Below are 27,339 nucleotides of genomic sequence, written 5' to 3' on the forward strand. Positions count from 1 at the left end.
TATCTCTACTAGGCAATTACCACAATCTACATTTCAATTACCCCCACCACCCGCCACATCATATATAAAAAAACAGTTGGTATCTTTTTGTTTGAGTTGAATAGCGGTAAAACCAAGAGTCGATGTGTTTAAGCAAGACAAACTATAAACTTAGTATTCACAATTCTCATTCTGGCTTTTTCAATGATTTCCTATGTGCCTCCAGGGAAACCTCAACTTTAGATAGTTTATACCTAAGTTTCTGCATTTTAAGCTTGAAGATTATACTCATGCTTTTTTAAGTGTACAGTGTGAGTAACTCTGTAAGGTTGTACAACCACAAACAAAATTGGCAAAGTCGTTTTTTTAAAAATTGAGATATAATTGATATATAACATTTTAGTATCAGGTATACATCATAATGATTTGATGTATATATATATTGCAAAATGATCACCACAATAAGTCTAGTTAACATCCCTCACAACACAGTGTTTTTCTTCTTGTGGTAAGGACTTTTAAGATAGACTCTTTCAGCAACTTTCTAATATACAATATAATACGGTATTATAAACTGTAGTCACCATGCTGTACATTACATCCCTAGGACTTATTTATTTTACAACTGAAGATTTGTACCTTTTGACCACTTTTACCCATTTTGCCCACTGCCTACTTACTTCCCTACCCAATCTGTTCTCTGTTTTTATGGGCTCTTTTTTTTTTTTTATTCCACATATAAGTGAGATCATACAGTATTTGTCTTTGTCTTATTTCACTTAACATAATGTCCTCAAGGTCCATCCAGGCTGTTGCTTTCTTTATCCATTCATCCATCGATGGGCATCTTACTTTTTATACAGGAGAATTTTTAATGAAGTTAACCAAAAATAATTTGTCATCATTTGCAAATATGAGAGATCAATGATAAGTATTACTAAATTATAGGAACCTAAAATTAAAGCCATTTTTAAGATAAATAAGATACAAGGAGGTCACATGACAAGGCCAATCAGCTGAAGAACAGATGATACTGCTCAAACTCTATGCTAGTATCCAAACTTATCTTCATTTTCCTGTCCAAAATATGAGATCTTCTAAACAAACATAGACTCTACAATCCTAAAAAACAAAAAACTCCATATTCACTAACCATTTTACTAGTCACCTCTCTCAAACAACAACCAGTAACAAAATGATGATGAGATTCATTTTAATTTTTTATTCAACATTAAAATGTGCAACATGATAAATTCCCACAGTCCATTTCAAAAAGAATATACTATATTTCATCCCTCAGTCATAAAACTAGTAATTTATAGCCCAAAGAGAATAAGAAAACCTGGTAGTCTCAGAAACAGCTCAACTTCATAGTTATTTGTATGTCTAACCTAACATCTGTTTCCTGTTTATATTTTCACAAGGTATTTTGCATTGCTCAATGTAATTATATATTCTGCAGTAAGAAAAAGTACAATATAAGGCTTCCTTTAGTCCCATCTGGATGTAATAAAGGAATCAAATTTTGAAACGGCAAGACTGTGAAAGGAAACTTCTACCTTTAATCATAACAGAAACAGCTGACTGCCCTTTTCCCTACACCATGACACTTACTAATAATTGTAAGAAAAACATTAGCCACATGTGAAACTCTGAATCAATGTAGGTAGGATCTGAGGAGCCACAGACGGGTTGAATCTATTTCAAGCTGACTTTACAAAACCCAGTCCAAAGTTGAACGTTTGCAACATTATATGTGGAATGTCCTTTAGGATTCTGATTACATAGTAGCTGAGTAGCCACATCTGTGATATATTACAAAACCAAAGTAGTGGCCAGAAAAGTTGTTAGCATTTTATTTTTTAAGAACTTAACAGTTTGGGGGGACTTCCCTAGTGGCACAGTGGTTAAGAATCCGCCTGCCAAAGCAGGGGACATGGGTTCGATCCCTGTTCCGGGAAGATCCCACATGCCGCGGAGCAACTAAGCCCATGCACCACAACTACTGAGCCCACATGCCACAACTACTGAAGCCCTCGCACCTAGAGCCCATGCTCTGCAACAAGAGAAGCCACCGCAATGAGAAACCCGCACACAACAACGAAGAGTAGCCCCCGCTCGCCACAACTAGAGAAAGGCCGCATGCAGCAACGAAGACCCAACGCAGCCAAAAATAAGTAAATAAATAAAAATTTTTTTTAAAAAAAGAACATTTTTGGTTTAGTAAATCCTATAGTCTCAGTAGTCTAAAATGTGAGTCACTTCCATGTCTTTGAGTCTGTAATCACTTTTCTGAGTTAATGAAAATTAATGTATTATGTTAATTTATTAATTAGATATATAAGGTAATAATTTAACATAACTTTAAGTGACTTATTAAAAAATCATAGAAAGAGAAAACTAAGTGATATATATATCAAACTCCTCTTCCACTGCTACTACTTCTACACAAAGACAAAGATTTAAAGGGGTTACATGACTTGCCTAAGGTCACAGTTACATAGTGCTAGAATTAGGGTTGGAACCAAGGTCTTCAGATTTTCAGAACAGTGTCCTCTCAAATATAAACCTTCTAAATTGTATGGTATGACAGGTAGATTAAATTACACCAAAATGCATTCTAACAGAACATGTGGCTCAATTATTCAATCTGCTATCATACAAACATATCTAACATACATAAAACCTGTACATTCTGAAGTTTTTCATTCTCTTGAACAGGCATTACATCAAGTACCTACTGGAAAAAACCAACGCACAACCAATCCCAACACTTCGCCTTATAGGGGGAGTATTATGCTAGGCCATCTGTTGAAGGGTCTTCCCATTCAAAAATCTATCTAAGAGAATAGTGGCAACTCTCATACATGGCTGGCAGTTTTGTTAAAGCCAAACATATGTCAACCCTATGATCCAGCAATTCCACTCCTACGTATATACCTAAGAGAAATGAGTGCACCTGTTCACCAAAGGACGTGTATGATAATGTTCATGTAAGCTTTATTCATAATAATTGAAACCTGGAAATCACCCTAGCGTTCACCAGGAAAATGGCTGAACAAACTATGATGTATTCACACAATGGAACGCTTCACAGCAATGGACCTGTAACAAATTCCCAACACACAAAACAACATGGATGACTCTCACAGACATTCTGATGGGCAAAAGACAGATGGCAGCACTACAGCAGAGCCCAGATGAATCATGGCATCCCTTTATCTCTGCTCGTAGTGATTAGTTACCTACAAGCCACTCCTACCCCAGACACCTTGGAAAGTCTCTCACTTCCTCAATGAGTCTTGCTTCACTCCCTCACTAGATCTCTTTCTCCTTCCCCATGATGACCCTAGACTTCATCTTGCTCTATTAATCATGAGATTTCTGATAAGCAAATCCTTAAAAGTTGCACTTGCCTGATCCAAAAGATGCCTTCATAAAGAAAAAGAAAGAATAAGTTATATACTTTCAGATCTGATACATAAAGGTAAAATTCCAAAATTCTGATATAATAATAGTAATATTAATAGCTAAAACTATTAGGTATTTTCTGTATGTCAGGTACTATTCTAAGATGTTAATTCATTGTTCTAAGATATTAATTCATTGTTCTACCAATTCATTGTTCTATTCATTATTAATCTAATCCAGATAAGAAAAATCTTACATTTATATAGCATCCCATAGGGCACTGCTGTACATTGTTTAATATTCTTTGTACAGGGTAACTGCTATTATGCCCCAGGTGATATCTGAAAACATCAAAAGCCACAGAAATGTGAAAAATTCCCTCAGTGCCCCACACAAATCAGTCGCACATTCAGGACTATATCAAAGAATGGAAGCATAGAAGAATGGAGAAACAGAAGTAGGTTATTGTTATTCCTGCTTTCTTTTGACAACTTCTTTACAGAAATAGTAAGGGCTTTGAGGGACTAAGTTCTAGGGATCTAATGTACAGCATGGTAACTATAGTTAACAATACTGTATTGTATAGTGGAAAAGTTGCTATGAGAATAGAGCCTTAATATTCTCACCATAACAAGAACAACAGAGTGGTAATTATGTGATGTGAAGGATGTGTTAACTAACCTTGCTGTGGTAAGCATTTCACAGGATATATTTGAATCAAATCATCACATTGTACACCTTAATCTTACACAATATTATATATCAATTATATCTCAAAGTTGGAAAAAAAACAAAAAAGGGTGGGAAAAGTTATGTTTATACTATACTGTAGTCTATTAAGTGGGCAATAGCATTATGTCTAAAAAAGTGCACATACTATAGCCAAAAAATACTTTACTGCTAAAAAAATGCTAATCATCAATCGTCTGAGCCTACAGCAAGTCGTAATCTTTTTGAAACAGTTTTATCAGAGATCACTGATCACAGATCACCATAACAAATAATAACAATGAAAAAGTTTTAAATATTGCAAGAATTTGCAATATTTAAAATGTGTCTCTGTGTCAGCAAAATGTGCCACAGAGGCACGAAGTGAGCACACACTGTTGGGAAAATGGCATCGATAGACTTGCTCAATGCAGGGTTGCCACAAACCTTTACATTTGTAAAAAGTACCATGTCTGTGAAGCACAATAAAATGAGGTATGCCCGTACACAAAAGAAGAGCAGCTGGTGCCCTGGGAGACTTGAAAAGGCTCCCTAAGAGAACAGAGAGCGCCCCAAGCCCAGGGAGACTGAGAGTGACGCTAGAGGTATGTCTGAGGCCTCATGAAGCCAGCCACCAAAATGATGCCCAGTTCCTCTCCAGGGTCATAGGTGGGGAACCAGAATACCCTGTCTATGCAATAATCATTCCTTGAATAAGAGAGAGATCTTCTTGACGTGGTTTTCCGTAGATTTCACTTTTCTACTGTACCATTTGCAACATGAAAAGCATTTGCAAGTGAGGAGGGCCATGCTATCCAAAAGAAATGCTTCGTTCTCAGGTGTTAGGTAGAGGATGCAAATTCAGTAAGTGATTCCCCACACTCACTACAGAAACAGAAAGCTTCTGGGTTCCAGGCCTCTCTGACACAGGCTTATATAAACATGATACAACTGTCAAAGCAAGTACTGGGATGATTATTTCATACCAAATACCGGACAATGGAATGGCACAACAATTCTTTGAAATGCTATTTTTTTTCTTTTAAGTTCTAGGTCACATCAAGTAAAATGAGTTTGCAAAGATTTTAGAAGGCTCAGAATTTAGAGGTCAAATGGAAAAAATGTAAACCTATCTCATTCAGCTCAGCCCCTTCAAAATGGCGTTTCTTTTTAAAAAGACTGAAATATAAATAGAGTGATCAAGATTCAACGAATTTGCCAGATTAATGACAAACTGATTCAGACTCAGGTCTTCTACTTCTGTGAACACTTCAGTACGGTCACGTCCCATTAAGTTAGAAGGATAATAAATAAAAACATCATAAAGATACTTCAACAAAAATGTTGGTAAAGAAACTGAGGAACTTTAAAATCTGCATTTACTTTCATGAGAGTAAAACAATGTAAAACAATGTAAAACAATGTAAAACAGAGTAAAACAATGCACTGCAAATTTCAAAATGACTTCCTGGAGTTACATATCCTCGAATTACCAGTATTTTCCAGTGTTGTTTTTCTACAAACTCTAGAGTCTATAGCTATTAATTCTAAGTTTGATATCTTTTTAGTTTAGTCAAGCAGCATCGACAGCAAACATCTTTCTGATTAACAAATACCTAATCAACTGATGTGCAAAGCTTTCTGGAAGACTACACAGAGGATGGAACATGGCATAGTGACAGGGACACCATCTCTCAAGAAAACAAAGCATTTTCTTTCCTTTTTTTTGGCCACTCCACACAGCATGTGGGATCTTAGTTCCCCAACCACGGATCGAACCCGTGCCCCATGCAGTGGAAGCATGGAGTCTTAACCACTGGACCGCCAGGGAAGTCCCCAAAACAAAGCATTTTCATGAGAAGAGATCTACAGTAGCTTCAACAATATAAAAGACAGTGACTGTGGAAGCTGAACTATCTATTAGAATATAAATAACGAAGTAGTATTGGGTATGGTTTTTAGAAAAAGAATCAATAAAGAAAGAGAGGGAAGCAACTAAATGTCATATGCAAGGTTCCGTCTGAGTAAGCCACAGTCTGCTCTGTGCGGTGCCCACAGCTACAAGTATCTAACGAGGTGCGCGTTTTAGTCTCTAAATCTCTGTGCTTTCTGTGAGGGTGTTGTTTGTTACAGGCCACTGAGAAACTCAATTAATAGTGATCTTTTGCTGTCAGTAACCTACTAATGACATGAGCTCCTCCCCAAAAGCTTCACAAGGGCAGATGGAACCATAAGTGATTGACGGTACCTTTGACATGGAACACAAAAATTAAGGAAGAATACTGAGCTAACCCCATACACTTATGGCCTGACACATACAGAAGCAGCCCATTTTAAGGCATAAGTTATATTTAATGACATCAGCAGGAATGGCAGAGTAAAAACCTCTGAAAATCCTCTCCTACCTAAAAGGCAATGAGGACAGTGACAAAAATGGTCAGAATCAATTTTTTTCAGAACTCTGGAAATTAACTAAAGGCTTACAGCAATCTGACGAGTGTTTATTCCAGAAAAATGGAACAATCTTGGTAAGAACAGAAAGTTATGTGGCATTTTAAACTGGCCCTTTTCTCACCTCCCACTTCCCAGTTCTGTGGTAGCCTTGAAAACCAACAACCTTCAATCATGGTGAAAACCAGCAGTCTGGCAGCCACTGAAGGGGGCAGAAGAGGGTTGGAGCTCCTTCAAAGCCCCATTCCCAGAAAAACTGTCAGTATTTGCCCTGTGCAGTGGTTTCATGGAAGACTCTACTCACATGACTTTCTTATTTAACCTGACCTGGCACTCACCCAGTAGAAAAGCTTTTTTCCCAGGGGCATTTGTCAAAAATAATCATCGCAATTGCTTAACATCATGGCTGCCTGGGGCTGCAAATAACAGAGCAAATAATAAGCAAATCAAAAAGCATAAAAGGAAAAGCTAGGGAATGTGATGTCCAGAGGGGATTTTGAAACACACTGACACGTTCCTGGGAATCTAGAAGGCCATGTGCACGCACAAGGACGTGTGCATGTCCAGGCTGTGCACCTGTTCAGTGAAGACATGAGAAGGCCCTTAATTCTCACCTCTGGCTAAGTCTGAGGTTCTACACAAACAGGAAGTGCAGGTAAAGATGGAGGTATAGGCAACCTGAGCACTGAAGGATGCTCCAATATGAACAAAGGGCTCCTCCACAAAGACAGACTTATTGGTTCCAGGTTTTAAGGAAATCTCTGTCCAATCATGAGCTGACTACTAAGCTAATTTGATAGAGACTTCACTGGCCACATATAACAAAGTAGACTTTACTGAATTAATTAAGAAAAGTCACTAAACAAACAACAACAACAATAACTCCTGTCAAGAGAAGACTATCTGATTTCCAGAGCTGCCACATTATATTTAAAAGTATATTAAAATAAATAAATAAAATAAAAAAACAAAAACAAACAAACAACCAAAAACTATGTTTGGCTTCCCTGGTGGCGCAGTGGTTGAGCGTCCGCCTGCCAATGCAGGGGACACGGGTTCGTGCCCCGGTCTGGGAAGATCCCACATACCGTGGAGCGGCTGGGCCCGTGAGCCATGGCCGCTGAGCCTGCGCTTCCGGAGCCTGTGCTCCGCAATGGGAGAGGCCACAACAGTGAGAGGCCTGCGTACCGCAGAAAAAAAAAAAAAAAGCATATTTAAATGTCTAGTTTTCAACAAAAAATTATAAAATGTGAAACACACACACACGCAAAAGCAATTGATAGACACTCTCCCAGCAAAAGCCCAGATTCTGAACATACTTGACAACGACTTTAAATCATCATTTTAAATATGTTCAAAGAAGTAAAGACAATCATGTTTAAAGAACTAAAGAAAAGCATGAGAATGATGTCTCACTGAATGAAGAATATCAATAATGAGACAAATTATGAAGGAGAACCAGATAGAAATTCTGGTATGAAAAGTAAAAGAACTGAAGTAAAAAATTCACTACAGGGGCTCAGCAGGAGACTTGAGCTGGTATAAGAAACAATCAGCAAACTTGAAGACAGGTCAATTGAGATTACTCGGTCTGAGGAACAGAAAAAAAAAAAACAATGAATAAAAATTAACAGCGCCTCAGAAATTTGTGGGACACCATCAAGCATACCAACATACATATAATATGAATTCCAGAAGGAAAGAAAAAGGCAGAAAAATATTTGAAGCCATAATGGCCCAAAACTCAGAAATCTGAAGAAAAACAATCTACGTAACCTAGAAGCTCTACAAACTCTAAGTAGGATAAACTTAAAGAGATCTATACCTAGCTATCTCATAAACCGCTGAAAGCTAAAAACAGAATCCTGATAACAGCAAGAGACAAGTATCTCATCACGTGTAAGGGATCCTCAGTAAGATTAACAGTTGATATCTCATCAGAAATCAGAGGCCACAAGGCAGTGGAATGACATATGCAAAGTGCTGAAAGACTGTTAACCAAGAATTCTGTATCCAGAGAAGTCATCCTTCAAAAGTGAAGAAAAAGTTAAGCTATGCCCCAATAAACAAAAACTGAGAGAATACTTTTCTAGGAGACCTGTGTTAGAAATACTAAATGGAGTCCTTCAGGCTGAAATGAATTGACATTAACTCCAATCCACATGAAGAAATAAAGAGCACAGGTAAAGGTAACTACAAAGGTAACAGTATAAATGTGGTTTTTGTTTGTAGTTCTTGTTTTTATCTTATCTAACTTAAAAGACAACTGCATAAAGCATTAATTATGAATGCACTGATAGGTGTACATTTTACAAAGATATACTTTGATAACATCAGCATAAAGAAGGCGAGAGGGAATTGAGCTATATAGAGAGGCAAAACTTGTGTATCCTGTTACAAAGTTGATATTAACATAAACTAAACTGTTATAGATTAAGATACTAAGGTAACCACTAAAAAAATAATTTTAAAGATTATATATATGAATTAAAATGGCACATAGAGAATATCTATTTACCACAAAAGAAGGCTGTTGTGGGCTGAACTGTGTGTCACAGAAAACACATTGACGTCATCATCCCCAGAACCTGTGAAAATGAGCTTCTTTGGAAATATAACGTCTTTGCAGATGTAATCAAGTTTAGATGAGGTCATACTGAATTAGGGTGGACTCCAATCCAGTGACTGGTGCCCTTATAAAGAAGAGGAAATTTAGTCGCAGAGAGAGGAGAATACCATGTTAGCACTGAAACAGAGATTGCAGTGATATGTCTACCAGCTAAGGAATGCCACGAATTACCAGCAACCACCAGAAGCAGGGAGAGAGGAACGGGACAGATTCTCCCTCAGAGCCTCCCGAAGGAACCAACCCTGCCAACACTTTGATTTGGGACCTCTGGCCTCCCAAACTGTGAGGATAAATTTCTGTTATTTTAAGCCACCCAGTTTGTGGTACTTCGTTACAACCACCTTAGGAAACTAATACAAAGACAGTAATAGAGGAATAGAGGAAGAAAAAATACCAAGGATCTATTGAGGTGGAAAGACAAAGGCTTGGCTATATAGTAGCCAATTAATGAAAAGATTAATGTCTGAAATTTCAACTGATCAGCATTTAGGCAGACATTCCATATGACTGTATAATAAAAAATTGATGTAAAGTTTGCTTTTTACATATATTTTAACATGTAAATATGGAAGTTACTTCTTTGTTGCCATATATTAGAGACACTCTAATCCACAATACTTTCTCTAGTCAAACAATGCTTTATAAGCAGCAAACTTTTCACAGTGTTTTTAAAAACACAGAAAAATGCATGCTACATAAAGAGACAGAATAGTTTTTTTTCCACCTAAACTAATGAATAACTAGAGAACTTTCAATATTACTCTAAATAGTTTGACTTCTCTGGCCCACATGCAGCATCCTCTGATGCTAAAAATGATTCATTACACATACATTATTCATGCCCATTATAATCAACTTGATAGTTCTGTTCAACACATACAAATAAAGGTGTTCTTAATCATATAAAAATGCTTATGTTTCCAATTTAGGACACAAGCATCATTTACTGTTAAATGACATTAAAGAATTTGGGACTTAAAATTTGAAAGCTTAACATTTTTATGTGGATTATTTTTGTGGTAGACAAAGGAAGATGTGGGAAAAAGAACCCATGCATATTGGATCTAGAAACAACAAACAATTTAGTATATTAAAAATAAACAGAAGCAAAGTAAGGAACTGCATTTTACTTGCTGAAAAATATGCAGAATGTCCCTCAAATATTCTCTGAACCATTAACTTCACCACCAACCTTTCTGTTCTACACCATGAATCACGAGAAAATTCCATTACCCACCTGATATAAAATATGAAGATTTCATTTTACTAAGTGCTGAATTAGCAATGGCCTAGGGTAGCCTTTCATAGGCTATCAGAGCAAAGAATCAATACGGAAATGATCCTAGTACCAAAAGAAAAGTGTAAAGAAAAAACTACATTGAATGCCTTATGTGTTAGCCATGCTCTGTGCTTATGAAGGAAAGTCGAAGGCGGCTTTTCTCAGTGGTTTGAGCATAACTGACTTCCTAAATTAATGAGAAAGATAAAGTCCACAGATGGTGTATTGTGGAGTTTGAACTATACTAATTTCAACAGGTGACATGGAAGCCCTCTTAGCTACTCCTGTGAAATTAAGGATCCAGGGAAAACAGCAATGTGAAACGCCTTTTAAGATGCATATTAAACCATCACGTATCTAATGCCCTCCTTTAGAAACTGAAATGTACACTAGAATACTAAAAGATGAAACACGAATATTTTGTATGCCACAATTAAAATTTGTAAATTTCCAGCCTTCTAGTATCCTAGAATTATAATTCTGAAATATTAAAGTGTTCTGCTTTATTGGGTTGGCCAAAAAGTGCCAAGTAAAAGTTTTTAAGTAAAAGTAGAAGACATTTTTCATTTTCACCAAGAACTTTATTGAACAATGTATTCACCCTTTTGTTCCACTGCCTTCTGCCATTTTTCAGGCAACTTCATAATTCCATCTTCCCAAAACTTTTTATCTTTTTGAGCAAAGAACTGTTCCAGGTGCCTTTTACAGTCTTCCAGGGAATTGAAATTTTTTCCATTAAGAGAATTTTGTAAAGACCTAAATAAGTGGGAATCCGAAGGTGCTGTGTCTGGTGAATACGGCAGATGAATCAGAACTTCCCAGCCAAGCTGTAACAGTTTTTGCCTGGTCATCAAAGAAACATGTGGTCTTGCGTTATCCTGATGGAAGGTTATGCGTTTTCTGTTGACTAATTCTGGACGCTTTTCGTCAAATGCTGCTTTCAGTTGGTCTAACTGGGAGCAGTACTTGTTGGAATTAATTGTTTGGTTTTCCAGAAGGAGCTCATAATAGAGGACTCCCTTCCAATCCCACCATATACACAACATTACCCTCGTTGGATGAAGACCGGCCTTCGGTGTGGTTGGTGGTGGTGCATTTTGCTTGTCCCATGATCTCTTCTGTTGCACATTATTGTACAGTATCCACTTTTCATCGCCCATCACAATTTGTTTTAAAAACAGAACGTTTTCATTACGTTTAAGTAGAGAATCGCATGCAGAAATACGGTCAAGAAGGTTTGTTTCGTTTAACTTATGTGGAACCAAAACATCAAAGCGATTCACATAACCAAGCTGGTGCAAATGATTTCCACCGCTTGATTTGGGTATTTTTGAGTATGTCGGCTATCTCCCACATGGTATAACACTGGTTGTTCTCAACTGATGTCTTGATTTGATCGCTATCAACTTCAACTGGTCTACCCGACTGTGGAGCAACAACCAGCAAGAAATCTCCAGCATGAAACTTTGCAAACCACTTTTGACACATTCAATCAGTCATAACACCTTCTCCATACATTGCACAAATCTTTTTTTGCGTTTTGATTTCATTTTCACCTTTCTTGAAATAATAAAGCACAATATGCCGAAAATGTTGCTTTTTTTCTTTCATCCTCAATATTAAAATGGCTACACAAAAATTCACCAATTTTGGACTTCCCTGGTGGTGCAGTGGTTAAGAATCCGGCTGCCAATGCAAGGGACACGGGTCTGAGCCCTGGTCTGGGAAGATCCCACATGCTGAGGAGCAACTAAGCCCGTGCGCCACAACTACTGAGCCTGCACTCTAGAGCCCGCGAGCCACACCTACTGAGCCTGCATGCCACAACTACTGAAGCCCATACATCTAGAGACCATGCTCTGCAACAAGAGAAGCCACCACAATGAGAAGCCTGTGCACCGCAACGAAGAACAGACCCCGCTCGCTGCAACTAGAGTAAGCCCGCAGGCAGCAACGAAGACCCAATGCAGCCAAAATATAAATAAATTTTTAAAAATTCACCAATTTTGATGTCTTTTTTTAATGCACGCTGATATGACAGCTGTCACATACAATCTAACAAAATTGTTTAGGATGAAGTTAAAGAAAACTAAGTGCTACTAGAGCCAAGTTTTTTTCTTACAGAAAAAACTAAATGAACCTTTTGGCCAACCCAATATATATATACACACACACACAGACACACACACAGACACAGACATGGTTCCAGATGTTTGACTATGACACCAGTTTCTTTATAAAGCATTTGCTGAGGCCTTTTTACTTATCATCTTCACCCATATTTTATCCCTATGTCCCTACATTCTTTTCGTTTCAGGAGATGATCATCTCTTTTGGCAATGAATATCGGTATGTCTCTGGATTTCACTGGTAAAAAACTTAGGCCAATAGCAAGAGATAAAATGATGATATTAGTGGTTGCAAAGTTCAGATAGTTTTTATCACAAAGTGGATTAAATCGTATTATGATAACCAAAGCCAATTTGACTACTTATATTCCTCTGCTGGATCTAGACTCCCATCCATGCTATCTGGTAATTCAGAAATTGTAACTGAGGGCAGCAGGGAGGCCCACAAGGTGGGTCTCTGTATAAATTATTGCTGGCCATATAAACAGAATCTTAAAACAAGGCATTTTCCATTGTTCTCCCCCAAAAGACAGAGAAACCCAATATTTTCAACATGAGAAACATTCATGCACAAAATAGTTCATTTTCCCCCGAAAACATACCTGAGATGATAAGCATAAAATAAAATTCCTGATGAAACTGATGAGTCTGTGGCTGTGAGGACAGCAACAAAGAGTTATTTGTTGAGATCAAGTCTATCTATTTAAGAGCTCATTTCTTTTCTGGGTCCTCTGGCCTGCACGTTACCCTGAGGCTTAATCACCCAGACAGAACGTTACAAACTGAAGCTCAGTAGTCATAAGTAAGAAGCTATGGAAGTTTTTCTGAGGAGCTGTTGGGTTCAAGAAAAGCTGAGGCTTCTTGGGCAGGGCTGGGGTTAGGAGCTGAAGCCTGAAGAGGGAACAAGTGAGGATCACAGGATGGAAAGGGGTGAGATACAAGTAGGCGCAGAGGTGCAAATGTTTTGGTAGAAGGGCCAGACTGAAGCTTTGCTGGTGCTCAGATCCGGATCCCTCCAAGGAGGAGCAGAGGTGGAATGTGGGGTAGAGCCCACAATCATGCTTATGTGGAGTAGCATTTAAATTTCATGGTTTATCACAAGGAGTCAAGTCATTTGGCACATAGGGCTGGGGCATAACCCCCATTCCATTCCAGGGGGGCTGCCCTCAGCTCTCATAATTAGGCCTGCTAAGCTTTTTATTAAGTATATGAATCCTTTTAATATTTGATGGTTTCCTCCCCCTAAATTTTCAGATAGGCACAAGCTTTGGTCTCCAGTTTTAGAGGTTTCACTGACCTCTTGAAATCTATTCACAAATGCCAGGTTAAGAATGAAGTAAAGTGCTGATGATTCTAATCAGTAAGAAACGGGGTACCAACAGTCACACAAACCACACTGACAAGTTGCAAAAGCTATAGTACGTGGATGGCAGAAATAAAGGATTTTTCCTTTCCATTTCATTGCTCAAAACGAATCACTGAGCATGTCCTTCTATTCACCAAAAGGGTGAAATAGTTTGTATACAACAGCACAAAATCTATTTGCATATTTTTCTATTATTCTGGAAAGTATAACCCTTAAGGAATAAAAAAAAGTTTAAAGACACATGTGAACTGTTGACTTCAATTTGGAAATTCTGTATTGCTCTGATGAAACATAAGCACAGCAGGTATTGTGTTTGCTATTATTTTGAAACTATGAGGCATTTTTCAGAAGTCTGCCAAGCCAAACATACTATTAATGTTCATAAATTACCATGCAGCAAAAGTCCTTGACATATATCTACTGTCTTACCAGATAAATTAATTTTGCTAAATGTACTATTAGATTGGAACATAAGGTCATTTAAATAGAAGTAAATATACAAAAATCAAGGGTAGCAGGAAACTGACTTGTAGTGACTAAAAGATTTCTCAACCAAACACAGATGGAACATTTAAAATACCACTATGATTAACCCTACACAATGTAACACATATAAGTAACAGAAATATACTAAATATAAATCTTTAAAGAACTTATACATTTTAATTCAAGCTGAATAAAATGTAGCATATCAATGTGAATATGAGTGTCAATATTCTCAGCAATATTTTACAGAGTAATAGAAATTTTAAAATAACCAATTTGCTTTATTTATAATTTGAATGTAGGAACAGTCCTTAGTAACAAGCATTTGCACTCCAAATTAATCAACTTGCCCTCTCTGTTCCAGGCTGTAAGTGATGCACTAAAATTCTGATATGACTTTAAGACACACAGGCATTTTCAAGGAAGATAACAGTTATTTTAAATTATTCATAACACAAGGACAACCAGAATAGCTTAGATAAATAAAATCCACAGATAATTCCCATATCCCTTTCTGGTCAACAGCTTTAATATCTTTTCCCTACCAGCCAACCCATAAAATGAAAAACAAGACAAATTGCCTGATTTTAATTTCTCCTCCTTGACCATCCACTGCTGACTTCTCTGATGGAGACTATAAAAAGCAGTGAAAGCTAAGAAGCAGGAAGAAGAAGAAAGAAGCTAAAAGCCTAGATAATCTACAAACTCAATAATCATTTAATGAGCTCATTTGCTCTAGGTGGTCCTAAAGATACTATCTGTCACTACACTATTTTAGCAGGGCAAATAATAAAGCATATCCCTTAGATGGATTCTCCTCCACCACCTAGTAATTCTTCACAAAAGTGTGACTCATAAGTGAGAAACACATATGACAACCATCCACAAACTCTTCCAAAACTAGATGCTCAGCCCAGATATGAAGGCACCTCAGTATGTATAAGACATGCAGTCAAAGAACAGCTAAACTTAGAGCCATCACATCATTCCATACACATTTATTAAGTGCATGTCATCACAGGCACTGAAATGCAAAGACAAACAATACAGCCTCTTCCTACAGATGGTAACAGTTTTGTTGGATTTACGTGTAAATAAGTAATGATGCACCATGATGAGTGCCCACAGAGATAGGCTGGACAGTGTCTGACAGAGCATGGAAGGAATCTAGGAAATACTTGAGCTGGCTTTATGGAAGATTCAGTATAGCAGAGAGCATTTTAGAGTCAGACAAGATTAGAAACCCATTCAGCTGCTAATTAGTTATGTAATTTGGCCAATTATTAAAGCTTTCTAAGACTTGGCTTCTCAATAAATAAAATAAGGATAATGTTATCTATATAGCTAGCTTATTGTAAGAAGGAAAAGAGATAATATGTGTATAGCAAGCAGTATGGTTTCTAGAAAATAATAAACGCCCAATAAATTGTACTGATGTTATTATGATTATTATTAAGCAGTGTTGAATAATGTTACCAGTGTCTTCTGGTGCCCAGGTACCAGTAGCCATTGCATCACTGTCACTGGCCACATCACACCTGGCTGGGTTCATATGTGTTATGTTCAGTCTGAATTAATACCTTAGCTGTGGGCTACCTACAACGCAGAGGGAAAAACTAAGCAATGTAGTTTCAAGAGTAATCAAATTCACAAGCTGCTCCACCTAGAAGGTCAGAGTTCATTAAACAGGAATATGCCAGTGTTATTATCTTAGCGACATCAACAGGAAAGCAAACATAGAGGGAAAATACCTCTTATGTGCCACTATAGGGGCAATATATTAGTCAACATATGTATTTCCATTAAGAACCCGTTTTTTTAACAGAAAAGCCCAAACGGACATTTTGGCCAACCCAATAGTAGCAAATATTAGTGTATCTGATTAACTCAATACTAACAACTGTCATCATGTGGTAAGTATGAAACGGGAAAAAGTTAAAGTAAAAATAGCAGGAGTATAAAATGGTTAAAAAAAATATAGGCTACACAGGAGGCCTCATAAGGGTAGCAAAGGGAAGAGCAAACAGGGATGTAGTGGAGGAAGCATCTTCCCCGTATGTCATGATAAAGAGCTTACCTTTATTCTATGGGTAATGAAGAGGTATTACTGACCTAAGATGAGGTAAAACATTTTTTAATCTACTGTTTTATCTATTGTTTCTACCTCATATCCAAATTTAATAAGTATTACATAAGCTTATAATTATGTTTCTTCAATTCCAGGGTGTTTTCCCACCATATATATATGGTATACATATATATAGATATGTTTGAGATATCTTTGACACTTATGTCATCATTTAAAATGAATCCCATATGGTTTTTTAGGGCAGTGACAAGTTAAAAATAGGGTTTGTAGGTATTCCAATTAGATACTTGACTTTGCCTGTTAGGGATTAAGAATTCTCCCTCCTTTCCTTTTATTCATTACACATTTATTCAATATCTACTATATAAAGTGCCACACATAATGTTAGACTCTCAATTAAAAGTTAGATGTACATCCTACGTTAAGTGTGATATCTTCTGTCCCTTGGAAAATTTAATAAAATGTATTTTCAACAGACCTATTTTTCCACACCATACGCTTAAATAATGATAGAAACGTTGGTATTTTCCTTTAAATGATTTCCCCTTTAAACTGTGCAATTAAAAAAAAACTGGTAAAAGAGTTTAAGAGAAAAATCTCAAGAGTCAGGTGAATGTGAAGTGAACATAACCAAGAGGAAGGAAAACAGCCCCGTGAAGTGCTCGATAATTAAAGTCTGTAGCGTGAAGCATCTTCCAGAAACACAAGGCTGGGTCCTACCAATACAATTCGCCAGAAACCCTCACCGTAAGTGTATTAAACCATCAGAGTACGTTTTCAAGAGTGGCTTCCTTCTATCCTGGCAGTTAAAAAAGAATCATCACCTGTCATTAACTGGTGTTATTTTTCCCCCCGTTTTCAGCTTTTCCCTCTTCTTTTTTTTTTCTTATTGATGAATTTTCTTCAGCACTTTAGGTAAGTCAAGTAACTTCTTCAGAGCAGTCTCAGCTTAGTGAGAGGAAAATGGGGAAATACAATGCATTGTGGGTGCGGGGTTAGGCTCCATGGGGTTGGCTCTCTTCCCTAATGTCCTTTTTCACACTTGGAAGCCAGTGATGCCTGTGGAGCTCAGATACCTTTTCTGTTACAGAAGGATGTGTTTGTAGGACACTGCGAGCTTGAAGCTCTGCCACTCAGAGAAGGATGAGAACCACCACCAAGGTGTGCAGGTCTTGTCAAAGCGACAGAGGAAGACTTGAAAAGCTCTTGCTTCCAGATACTTGGGTTTTCTCGTTCTAGCACATCTTTGTCTGTTTGTCTCCTTTGGTTCTGTTTCCTCTGGACTGCTCTCTCCTTTGCTGTGGAACCACAGGATGGAATTACTCCCTGCATATCAAGTGGAGGGGAATGGGTGGCTTTCTTTGGGACAAACTCTCACACTTGAAGCTCATTTACTTTGTCATCTTGTGCTGCCTCTTCTGGCCAGAAGACTTCAAAGTTCAAGATGGTAGAGTGGGCTCTACAATTTATTTTATGAAAAAGGCTCTTCCTTTATTCATCTTTTATTCATTCATTTATTGAGCCACTAGTGGGTGGGGTAGATCAACACATAGACGTGACAAGGTCCTCGCCTCATGAAAATGAGAATGTAGGAGGGAAGGCCAACATTATAGATATCTTAAAGCAAGAATTTTTTTTTTTTTTTTTTTGCGGTACACGGGCCTCTCGCTGTTGTGGCCTCTCCCGCTGCGCAGCACAGGCTCCGGACGCACAGGCTCAGCGGCCATGGCTCACGGGCCCAGCCACTCCGCGGCATGTGGGATCCTCCCGGACCGGGGCACGAACCCGTGTCCCCTGCATTGTCAGGCGGACTCTCAACCACTGTACCACCAGGGAAGCCCAAAAAAGCAAGAATTTTTAAAAGGTAATTTTATGACAATTGTAACTTGCTATCACTCTAAGTACAATCTATGAACTAAACACTGTGTTCTTCCAGGTAAAGCGTAAAGCTACATTTACCGTCCTCTGTTGATTTTTAGCAGCTCTTCTGGAGCATCCATTCGGAGATCAACAACTCTAGCACTATTTTAGATGCTGAGCATGAGGGTTTGCTATAAACGCGACACTGGTTTCTGCAACTTGCAATTAATTAAAGGGTTGAGTTTATTCCAAGAGATATTAGGTTTCTCATCACAGAGCCAATACGTGATTTTTTTCCCCTTGTGTTTACTCCCCACCTGAACTGCTCTGACTGTAGCCCCACCTGAACTGCTCTGACTCTAGCTACTAACGTTCTCTTGAAATTTGATAAGATTTTTTAAATCCAAAGAAACTGGGGTGTTACCAGCTGTATATTGGCAGGGCTTACTTCTCTTCCTACCCACCATATATGCAGCACATCTCCTGATCTTCATGATGGACGCCTCACATTTACTGCAAACATAGCAAGACTGCTATAGCTCTTAGCAGACTTGATTTTTACAGAGAATCACTGGCTTTTTCAAGTGCCACGTCAAAGGGTTAAGTAAAAACTGACATGCCTGTGGCTTACTTTTAAATAGCAAATCATAATAGTCACACACTGTCCAAAGTACCAAAGTTAACATATAAATCACACACCTTTACTAAAAAGATCTGGTTGGGAAAATGTGAATAACAAAATTGAAATCGCGAAATTTCTTCATTAGATATTTATAATTAACGATCAGATTGCGATCCACTCTGTTTTCAGAATTTCTAAAATAGGTTGCTGATAGCAGGGTGGCTTTTCAACAACAACCTCAACAAGTATAGGCCTCAAATCAAATCAACAGAAATAATCTTTGAATATTCATTCACCTTGAATTTCAGCCACTACACTTGCTAACTTTTAGAATTCTGAAATGTCATTTTTCTATACAACTGATAAAAACATAAGTGAGTTGTTTCTGTACTTTGCACATGACTCTCCAACAGCACTTATTAGATTTCTTATTCTTAACTATGGACCTAACAGCATAATCTTATTTCTCAAATAATAATCATGGATCCCAGCATGTACTTTTTCATTTACATGGTTGCTCCCTTGTCCATATTCTTTGCTCATATTTATTGTATCATTTGTCATCAAGTACCACAGTTACTTGTACACACGTCCATTTTCCTAGTTTAATAGTAAGCTACTTGAGGGTAGGCACTCTGGTCATCCATGGAAGGTATAAAAACAAAACCAGGGATCTTGCATTATCATAACTCCTTTTTTCACAGCGACCACAAGAGAATCAAGTGGAAGACTACGAAGCTCTACGTCTCCTGGATTTCATTTTTCCCCTAACTATTGCCAGACAAAAGAATCAAATTTAAAACATCCTTGAACTCCACTGCACAGTATCCTCACTGGTAGGGCTAACAGCAGTTCAGATAATGCAATGTTCACAGTCGGCTGCAAAATCAATGCAACGTGGTAGCAGTCCTGAAATACACAAGGGTTACAGACAGAGGAACTGAGGCAAACTTATGCATTGGAAAACTGAAGGGCTGTAAGGAAGAAACAAAGAACTGGGACAAGATGGCAAATACTGGAAAATCTAGGCAACATTAATTAATGGTGAGGAAGCAGAAACAAGATGTGAAGACTGACAAAGAAGGGACTTGAAATTCCCGATTCATTCTTGGTAACGTGGGACCACCAAAAAAAAATGTGAAAGTGATTTTAAATGAAACTCATGTGATGGCGCTGAGGCTGCCACGTTGTCTGGATTGGTTCGTCTGTGTGTCAGCACGGAAATGGGGCGCTTTTCCTTACCTCCAGATGCTCTAAAATATAGGGCGGATTTGTCATGCCAAGCCTCAGCATTGCTCCCTCCGGAATCACTTCAACCAGCTTCCACAGCAGTGCGGGCAGACTGGTGCCAATATCTCTGCCATAAGCCCCTGTGTCTTCACTGGTCAACCATATTTCACAAACACCCTCTGTGAATCAAAGGAGCTAATTAACAAATCTGTTGCAGAGCCGTTTCCTTCATCATACAGCTGCTCACTCTTTTTAATGCAGTATTTCTCAACACTGATATGCAGGCAGCCTGGGTATTCAATTGCAGAGAAAAAGCAGCTTATCCCATGGTGGCACTGGGTCATTAAGTTCATTTTATGAACACCAGAGAGTTACAACAATGCTGTAAATTATCAGTGCGTCCTATGGAGTGATTAACATTCACAGCCAATCAGTTCAACCATGCTTCCTCCAAAGCACTTTGATCAAGACTAAAGCTTTAGTCCCATCACAGACAATACCTAGTTTATTGAATAGCAAAAGCCCCGGAACTGAAACAGTCACTCCACAAAATAGGTACTATCAGCAGTGAACTCACTCATCAGTCTGTCACCGACCCAAGGAAAATGTCAAGTGTTGTTAAAGTTTGACTCACAAATTATTAATTATGAGGTACCCATTTCTCCTGTAGTAACCATGCTAATTTGTTTTCTTAATTCAATTAAGAACAGAGTGCATTATATTGCTGCATTCAAAGAAGTTGGCTACTGTATCAACTAAGCATCTGTGTTGAAAAAGCTGTTTACTAAAAATAGAACAGGTTGCATCCTATTTTCCATCAATCAGACTTTATAAAAATGTATCTATGTTTCCATGTTGTTGTTGTTATAAAGAATCCTGACTTCCAATAGTACCGGCCTGCAATAACATTCTACCAGAAATTGAAAGGAAATACTTCTGGATCACCTAGTATTACTTAAAATAAATAAAGCAGAGTTAGCAAGAGCCACCCAAGTTTTCAGGGCACACAGATCTTTCTGAAGGCATATTCAACTAAAGGATTAGCCTGTTTTAAAAGGCCAATGATTCACAAGGCTAAAATAAACAGTGAAATGGGCCTGTGAAATTTGTTCATGCTAACGTGATTTGTTGCTTCTGAAGAACCTCAACACACACACAAGGCACACAAAGACAGCCTGAACCAAAAGTAGAAGTTTCTAGGAAGAGTCTTAAAATTAAAATTTTAAATTGTCTTTAGTTGACAGAACAGAATAATTTCAAAAATACATCTAAATATTCCTAGCCAAGAGAGACAACAAACAGAACACACAGCTTCTATGTGAATGTGAACTTAAAACTTACAGAACAAAGAAGCAAAAAGGAAAGATCTTCACTCTCTTTAACACGTTCCACAGAGGTGGAAAAATGTATCAATACATGAAGCTAACATCTCCAGTCACTATTCCTTCCTTTAGAAGAAGAGATATATTTACTTTATCAACAAACTAGCCAACCTCCATAAAAACATGTTCCCTTTTCCCCACTTTACTATCTTTCTGAGACAAGCACGTCCTCACCCACACCCAGACAGCATGGAAAATACAAGGATAGAAATAAAATGAGTTTCCCAAAATTAAAGAACAGGAGACATCAAAAAACAGCTCCATTTTAAAAGTTAGAGATGTTTTTAGTATTTGAAAATCAATAATGTTATGAATATATATGGGCTTTCTTACTTTAAATATGTAGTTTCAGAAATTAATAAACCTTTGCTTAGTTTTAATCATTTAATAAAAAGTTTTATCCTCAAAGTAAATAATCTGGCATGTCCACAGGCTACCTTTGTAGCTCTGTAGTTTTATAAATATTCTCTGTACATGGAGTAAATATTTTTCTATTGAAAAAAACTGGTTGCAATTAGTGGTATTATCTGTATTTTAATATTACATATGCCATCAGACACTGGACTCATACAACCTTTTTTAAAAAAATCTTATCACAAAATCCACTCCAGGAAAGAGATGGCTAAGTAACAACATAAATGGATTTTAAAACACTCTGAAAGAGGTTATAAAAACAGGACATTATCCATGATTTTCCAGTTACTGGCATCTGAGCAACACAATATGAATATTTTTAAATGAACAGAATAATTTTAATTTATAATTTTTCCATCCAAATGGTTCCATGTTACGCCTTATGTAGAGAGAGCGAGTTCCTGGAACAGTGCCTTGCTGTTGCTAGATGAATATAGAAGGGGAAAAATCGCTATGAATAGGAATGGGAATAACAGCCATGCAGAAAACAGCATCCAGCTCTTCAAGCTGCATAGGTGGGGACCAACAGCCCCCTGGTGGGCTGAAGCTTCAAATTAAATCACATGAAGAGGAAGCAGCTGTAACACTACATCAGCAACAACAGGAATAATGGTCTTGATGTCTCCAAGATCAAGGCTGCTAAAATGCTCTCTATAATAGCAACCTGGTTTAAAACACAATGAAATAAGAAAACATGTGCAAAATGTGAAATCCTTGGACTTGAGAAGAACTGTGCCTTGCCAGTTCAATCCAAAAATTTGTCAGAGATGATTTTGCTCTTAACGTGAGAAAGTTCAGATTTGTAAGGTTATATTTCAAGCGTTCATTCTAATGAGAGCTGATCCCTCCCACAGTTAGGCCACAGAAAGCCGTTTCATAGTAAAGGTGAAGCTCAGTGTGGAATCCCGAAGTCCTGTGATTATTCATAGTGCAAGCAGGGCCTGTCAGGTCAGCTTGCATATGAATTCACCAGGGAAACCGAAGGCTGCAGTCTGTAATCACTAATGGATATTGGGACACACATGCATGCTTTGAGCTGCACTCTTAATTGGCTATACTTATGGACAGAAGTGCTTGCCTAAACAGCTTCATTCCTTAAGGACTCCAGTTATGAGCTACATTCCTTTGCACATTCATTTCTTTATTCATCCATCAAACATTTATTAAGCCCTTACCTACTATGTGCCCTGCAGCTCTTCCAGCTCATGACAGATACGGATTCATCATTAAACTTCTGAGATCTAAGACTGGCTATTACTCAGGCGCCGGTGAGGGGACACTTGACAGACATCCTGGGAACTTCATATACACCCCTATCAGTGGTGACGTGGAGGCAGATGGGTACTGGAGAACACAGGCTTAGAAACCAAGATCAAGGGCGCACTGAACTGGCTTGACGTGGGTATGATGTCAACCCCAATGAGATAGACCCCCATCTACACTGTAACATGGATTTTGACTAATACATGTCAGAAAAACAAACACGTGAAAATAAAAAAGAGAAGCAGGCAGGAAGAATTGAGATAAGAGAAGTGAATGCCCAGTAAAAACTCCCATGCCTGTAATAAATACATGCAAAAAAAGGAAGTGGTGGGGAGAAATTCAGGAGGCAGGAATGAGGCTTTTTTTAAACATCCAAGGAGGAATCTTACTTTTTCCTAAAACTGTTCCTCTACCTGACTTTTGTTCATGTTCCTTAAATTATTCAGTGAATCTGACTTTTCTAATGAACGTTAGGTTCATAAGATCATCTGTCATCCTTTTGTTGTGTTAATTTTGGTTTAAAAAAAAGCAAACACTAGGAAGAAATGAAATACATCTTACAAAGGAAAACGCTTCAAAAAGTTAAGTTACTGGAATCCATTATCATTTTACCCAAGTAATTACAGATCAGCCTACAGTTCTAACACTACTTTTCCCTGAATAGAGAGCAGCTACAACAGCTGCATTCTGATCTCTGCTTCATAGTAATGTGAGATGACAGAGGATGGAAAACATAAAGAAGACATAAAAGGTTAATAATAAAAGAAAGATCATATTCTCAGTAAAATAGTCTCACAACAAAGAAAATCCTTTCTGAAAAACCAAACTTTGCCAAAACTCAAGTTCAAAAGATTATGACTCACTATAACTCTTCCTGTGTATGAGCTTCATTGTAACAAATTAAAATATGGGTGAAGATTGATTTTATCTGGTCAGAGAAGTGATATTTCTCTGGTAGCTTTTGCTTTATCACTGGGGAAAATTTCCATCATAATAAATTGTTTCAATTATTCCATATGAGTAGAGTCTCTAAAAATAGAGATTATAAAAATATAAAACTGTAAACAGTGATTAATTGGATCAATAGTTAAAAAACACTAGATGGTAAGAAAATCTACATCAATTAAACATAATTATTTAAAAAATCACCTCATGTGTGGAAAAGGGAATCCTCCTACCCTGTTGGTGGGAATGTAAACTGGTACAGCCACTATGGAAAACAGAATGAAGGTTTCTCAGAAAACTAAAAATAGAGTTGCCATATGTCCCAGCAATCCCACTCCTGGATGTATACCCAGAGAAAACTATAATTCGAAGATACATGCACCCCTATGTTCATAGCAGCACTATTTACAATAGCCAAGACATGGAAGCAATCTAAATGTTTGACAGATGAATGGATAAGATGTGGTACATACACGATGGAATATTACTCAGCCATGAAAAAAGAGCTAAATAATGCCATTTGCAGCAGCATGGATGGACCCAGAGATTATCATACTAAGTGAAGTAAATCAGACAGAAAGACAAATACCATATGATATCACTTATATGTGAAATCTAAAATATGACACAAATGAACTTATTTACAAAACAGAAAACAGACTCACAGACAGAGAGAACAAACTTATGGTTACCAAAGGGGAAAGGCAGTGGGGAGGGATAAAATAGGAGTTTGGGATTAGCAGAATCAAACTACTATATATAAAATAGATAAACAACCAGGTCTTACTGTATAGCACAGGGAACTATATTCAATATCCCACAATAAACCATAATGGAAAAGAATATGAAAAAAGAATACACTCTCACACATATATATGTGTAACCGAATTACTTTGCTATATACCAGAAACTAACGTAACACTGTAAACCAACTATACTTCAATTAAAAAAAAAAAATCACCTCGATGTCTGCTATATCTTTCTTCCTCAGAAGATGTGTTCTCTCTCTTCCTCTATCTTGTGCTCTCCACTACTAGCCTTGCCTTTCCCTCCTCCCACAATTCCATCCCCTAGTCTTTCACCACCATCCATCCCAGCCTTCATTATCCATTCTCTTCTACAGTCAATAAGGAATATGAATTATACATTATCTGTAATGTTTATTTAATATGCATTACATTCTCTGCTCTTAATTCCCCCATTCTCTCTTTTAAGGGTCACAGTGTATATTAACTAGATTTTTATGGGCTCTTTCTTCTCAAAAAATAATCTTAGACAATTCACAAATGAATATGACCCTCTGTTTAAGCATTTGAAAGGTCATGGAAATTTCTTCAATGGCAATGTTTCTAAGTAATAATATACACAGGCAGCCGTCTACCTATTTAGCTTATTCATTTAATAGTGAATTAGACAATATAACTCCTTTGGTCCCTTCTGATCCTGTTATTAGATACTCAATGGTCTTATGTTTCCCATTTAGATAAAAAAGGACTTAAATAACAATTTTATTAAAGATAGCATCATAGCAGATCCAGTCAAAGCTATCTTTTAAAGAATAATGATCTATCACTGATAAATACCCAATTAATAGGCCACCATAGAAGACAGTTATTAATTAGGTAATCTTCAATTATATCATGTTTATACTACTCTTTTAAACTTTTGAAAAAAGTTTATTAGTGACCTGAAGGGTTTTCTTTTCCTCTTAATATTTTTTATTTTTTTAATTAATTAATTTATTTTTGGCTGCATTGGGTCTTCGTTGCTGCGTGCAGGCTTTCTCTAGTTGCGGTGAGCAGGGGCTACTCTTCGTTGCGCTGTGCAGGCTTCTCATTGTGGTGATTTCTCTTGTTGAGGAGCACAGGCTCTAGGCGTATGGGCTTCAGTAGCTGTGGCACGTGGGCTTCAGCAGTTGTGGCTCGTGGGCTCCAGAGCACAGGCTCAGTAGTTGTGCGCACGGGCTTAGTTGCTCCACAGTATGTGGGATCTTTCCGGACCAGGGCTTGAACCTGTGTCCCCTGAATTAGTAGGCGGATTCGTAACCACTGTGCCCCCAGGGAAGCCCCCCCCTTTTTATTTGAACAGTGCTAAATTTCAAGAAAAGTTTCAAGAGTAGTACAACGAATCCCTGTACCTCTTTCACCTAAACCCAGGAGTAATATTTTGTCACATTTGTGAGCACTCTCTCCACATCCACAAATACAAGTTTGTTTGTTTTTTTTCCTGAACCATCTGAGAATTAGTTGCAGACATTAGGGCACTTTACCTCTAAATATGTTAGCATATAGCTTCTAAGATCAAAAACATTCTCCCTTACATTCTCACAACACAACCACTACTGCAGGCAAACTTAACACTGGACGACACCATAGTCAGAACTCTATGCTTTGTCACTTGCTGTTCCCTCTGTCTAAAATGCCTTTCACTCTTCTTGCATAATGAATACCTCTTCCAGGAAACTTTCCTGACCAACCAGACTAATTCAGATGCTCCTCTCCTGTGCTTCCAAGCATCTTGTACAAAATTCTGTAATACAATGTGTTATAATTATTGGTTTAATTGTGTCGCCTGATAGGATGCAAGCATCTTCTGGGCAGAGACGCAAAAATCTTCCTAATACACGTATGCCTAGGACCTATTATAGGGCTTAGCACATAGGAAGTACTCAATAAACTTTGGTTCCATGAATCAATTTAATAAGATTGCGTTTAGTAAAAATGACTAAGTTTAATTTAGCTAACATTTGACAAGCACCTCTTCCTTGGCCCCACAAAGGTATATATAAACATACATGTATGCACACGCATACACACACACACATGGAGTGTACACAGCAGTGTACAACGTTCTGCATTAGGCAATAAGGAAATATCAAAATGAATTTTCTTTGGAAAATATGAAAATGTAGCTTGAATGTTGCAATGTTTGTTGCATAGTATCTTAACTTCTAAGCAATCTTACTCAAAGTTCCTTATTACCCTATAGTGATCATTGGATAGCATGGCAAGTGAATAAAAACTATCTTTTACTTAGAAGTAAGACTTTCCGCTTACACATAGGTTCAGATGGACCAATTACCCATAAATCAATTAA

At 37.6% G+C, this 27,339-nt stretch overlaps 1 protein-coding gene across 2 annotated transcripts in view; it reads right to left on the bottom strand.

The window, feature by feature from the left end:
* The window catches only part of CDKAL1 (CDK5 regulatory subunit associated protein 1 like 1), a 649,098-nt gene that overhangs the window by 250,449 nt on the left and 371,310 nt on the right, over window positions 1–27,339 (bottom strand). For both annotated transcript variants that reach the window (XM_060164267.1, XM_060164266.1), the window contains one exon: window positions 20,252–20,418. In XM_060164267.1, coding sequence (XP_060020250.1) covers window positions 20,252–20,418 — 167 coding nt within the window. The remainder of the gene's footprint in view (window positions 1–20,251; window positions 20,419–27,339) is intronic.

Source organism: Lagenorhynchus albirostris, chromosome 10 (genome assembly GCF_949774975.1).
Source record: "Lagenorhynchus albirostris chromosome 10, mLagAlb1.1, whole genome shotgun sequence".
NCBI lineage: Eukaryota > Metazoa > Chordata > Mammalia > Artiodactyla > Delphinidae > Lagenorhynchus > Lagenorhynchus albirostris.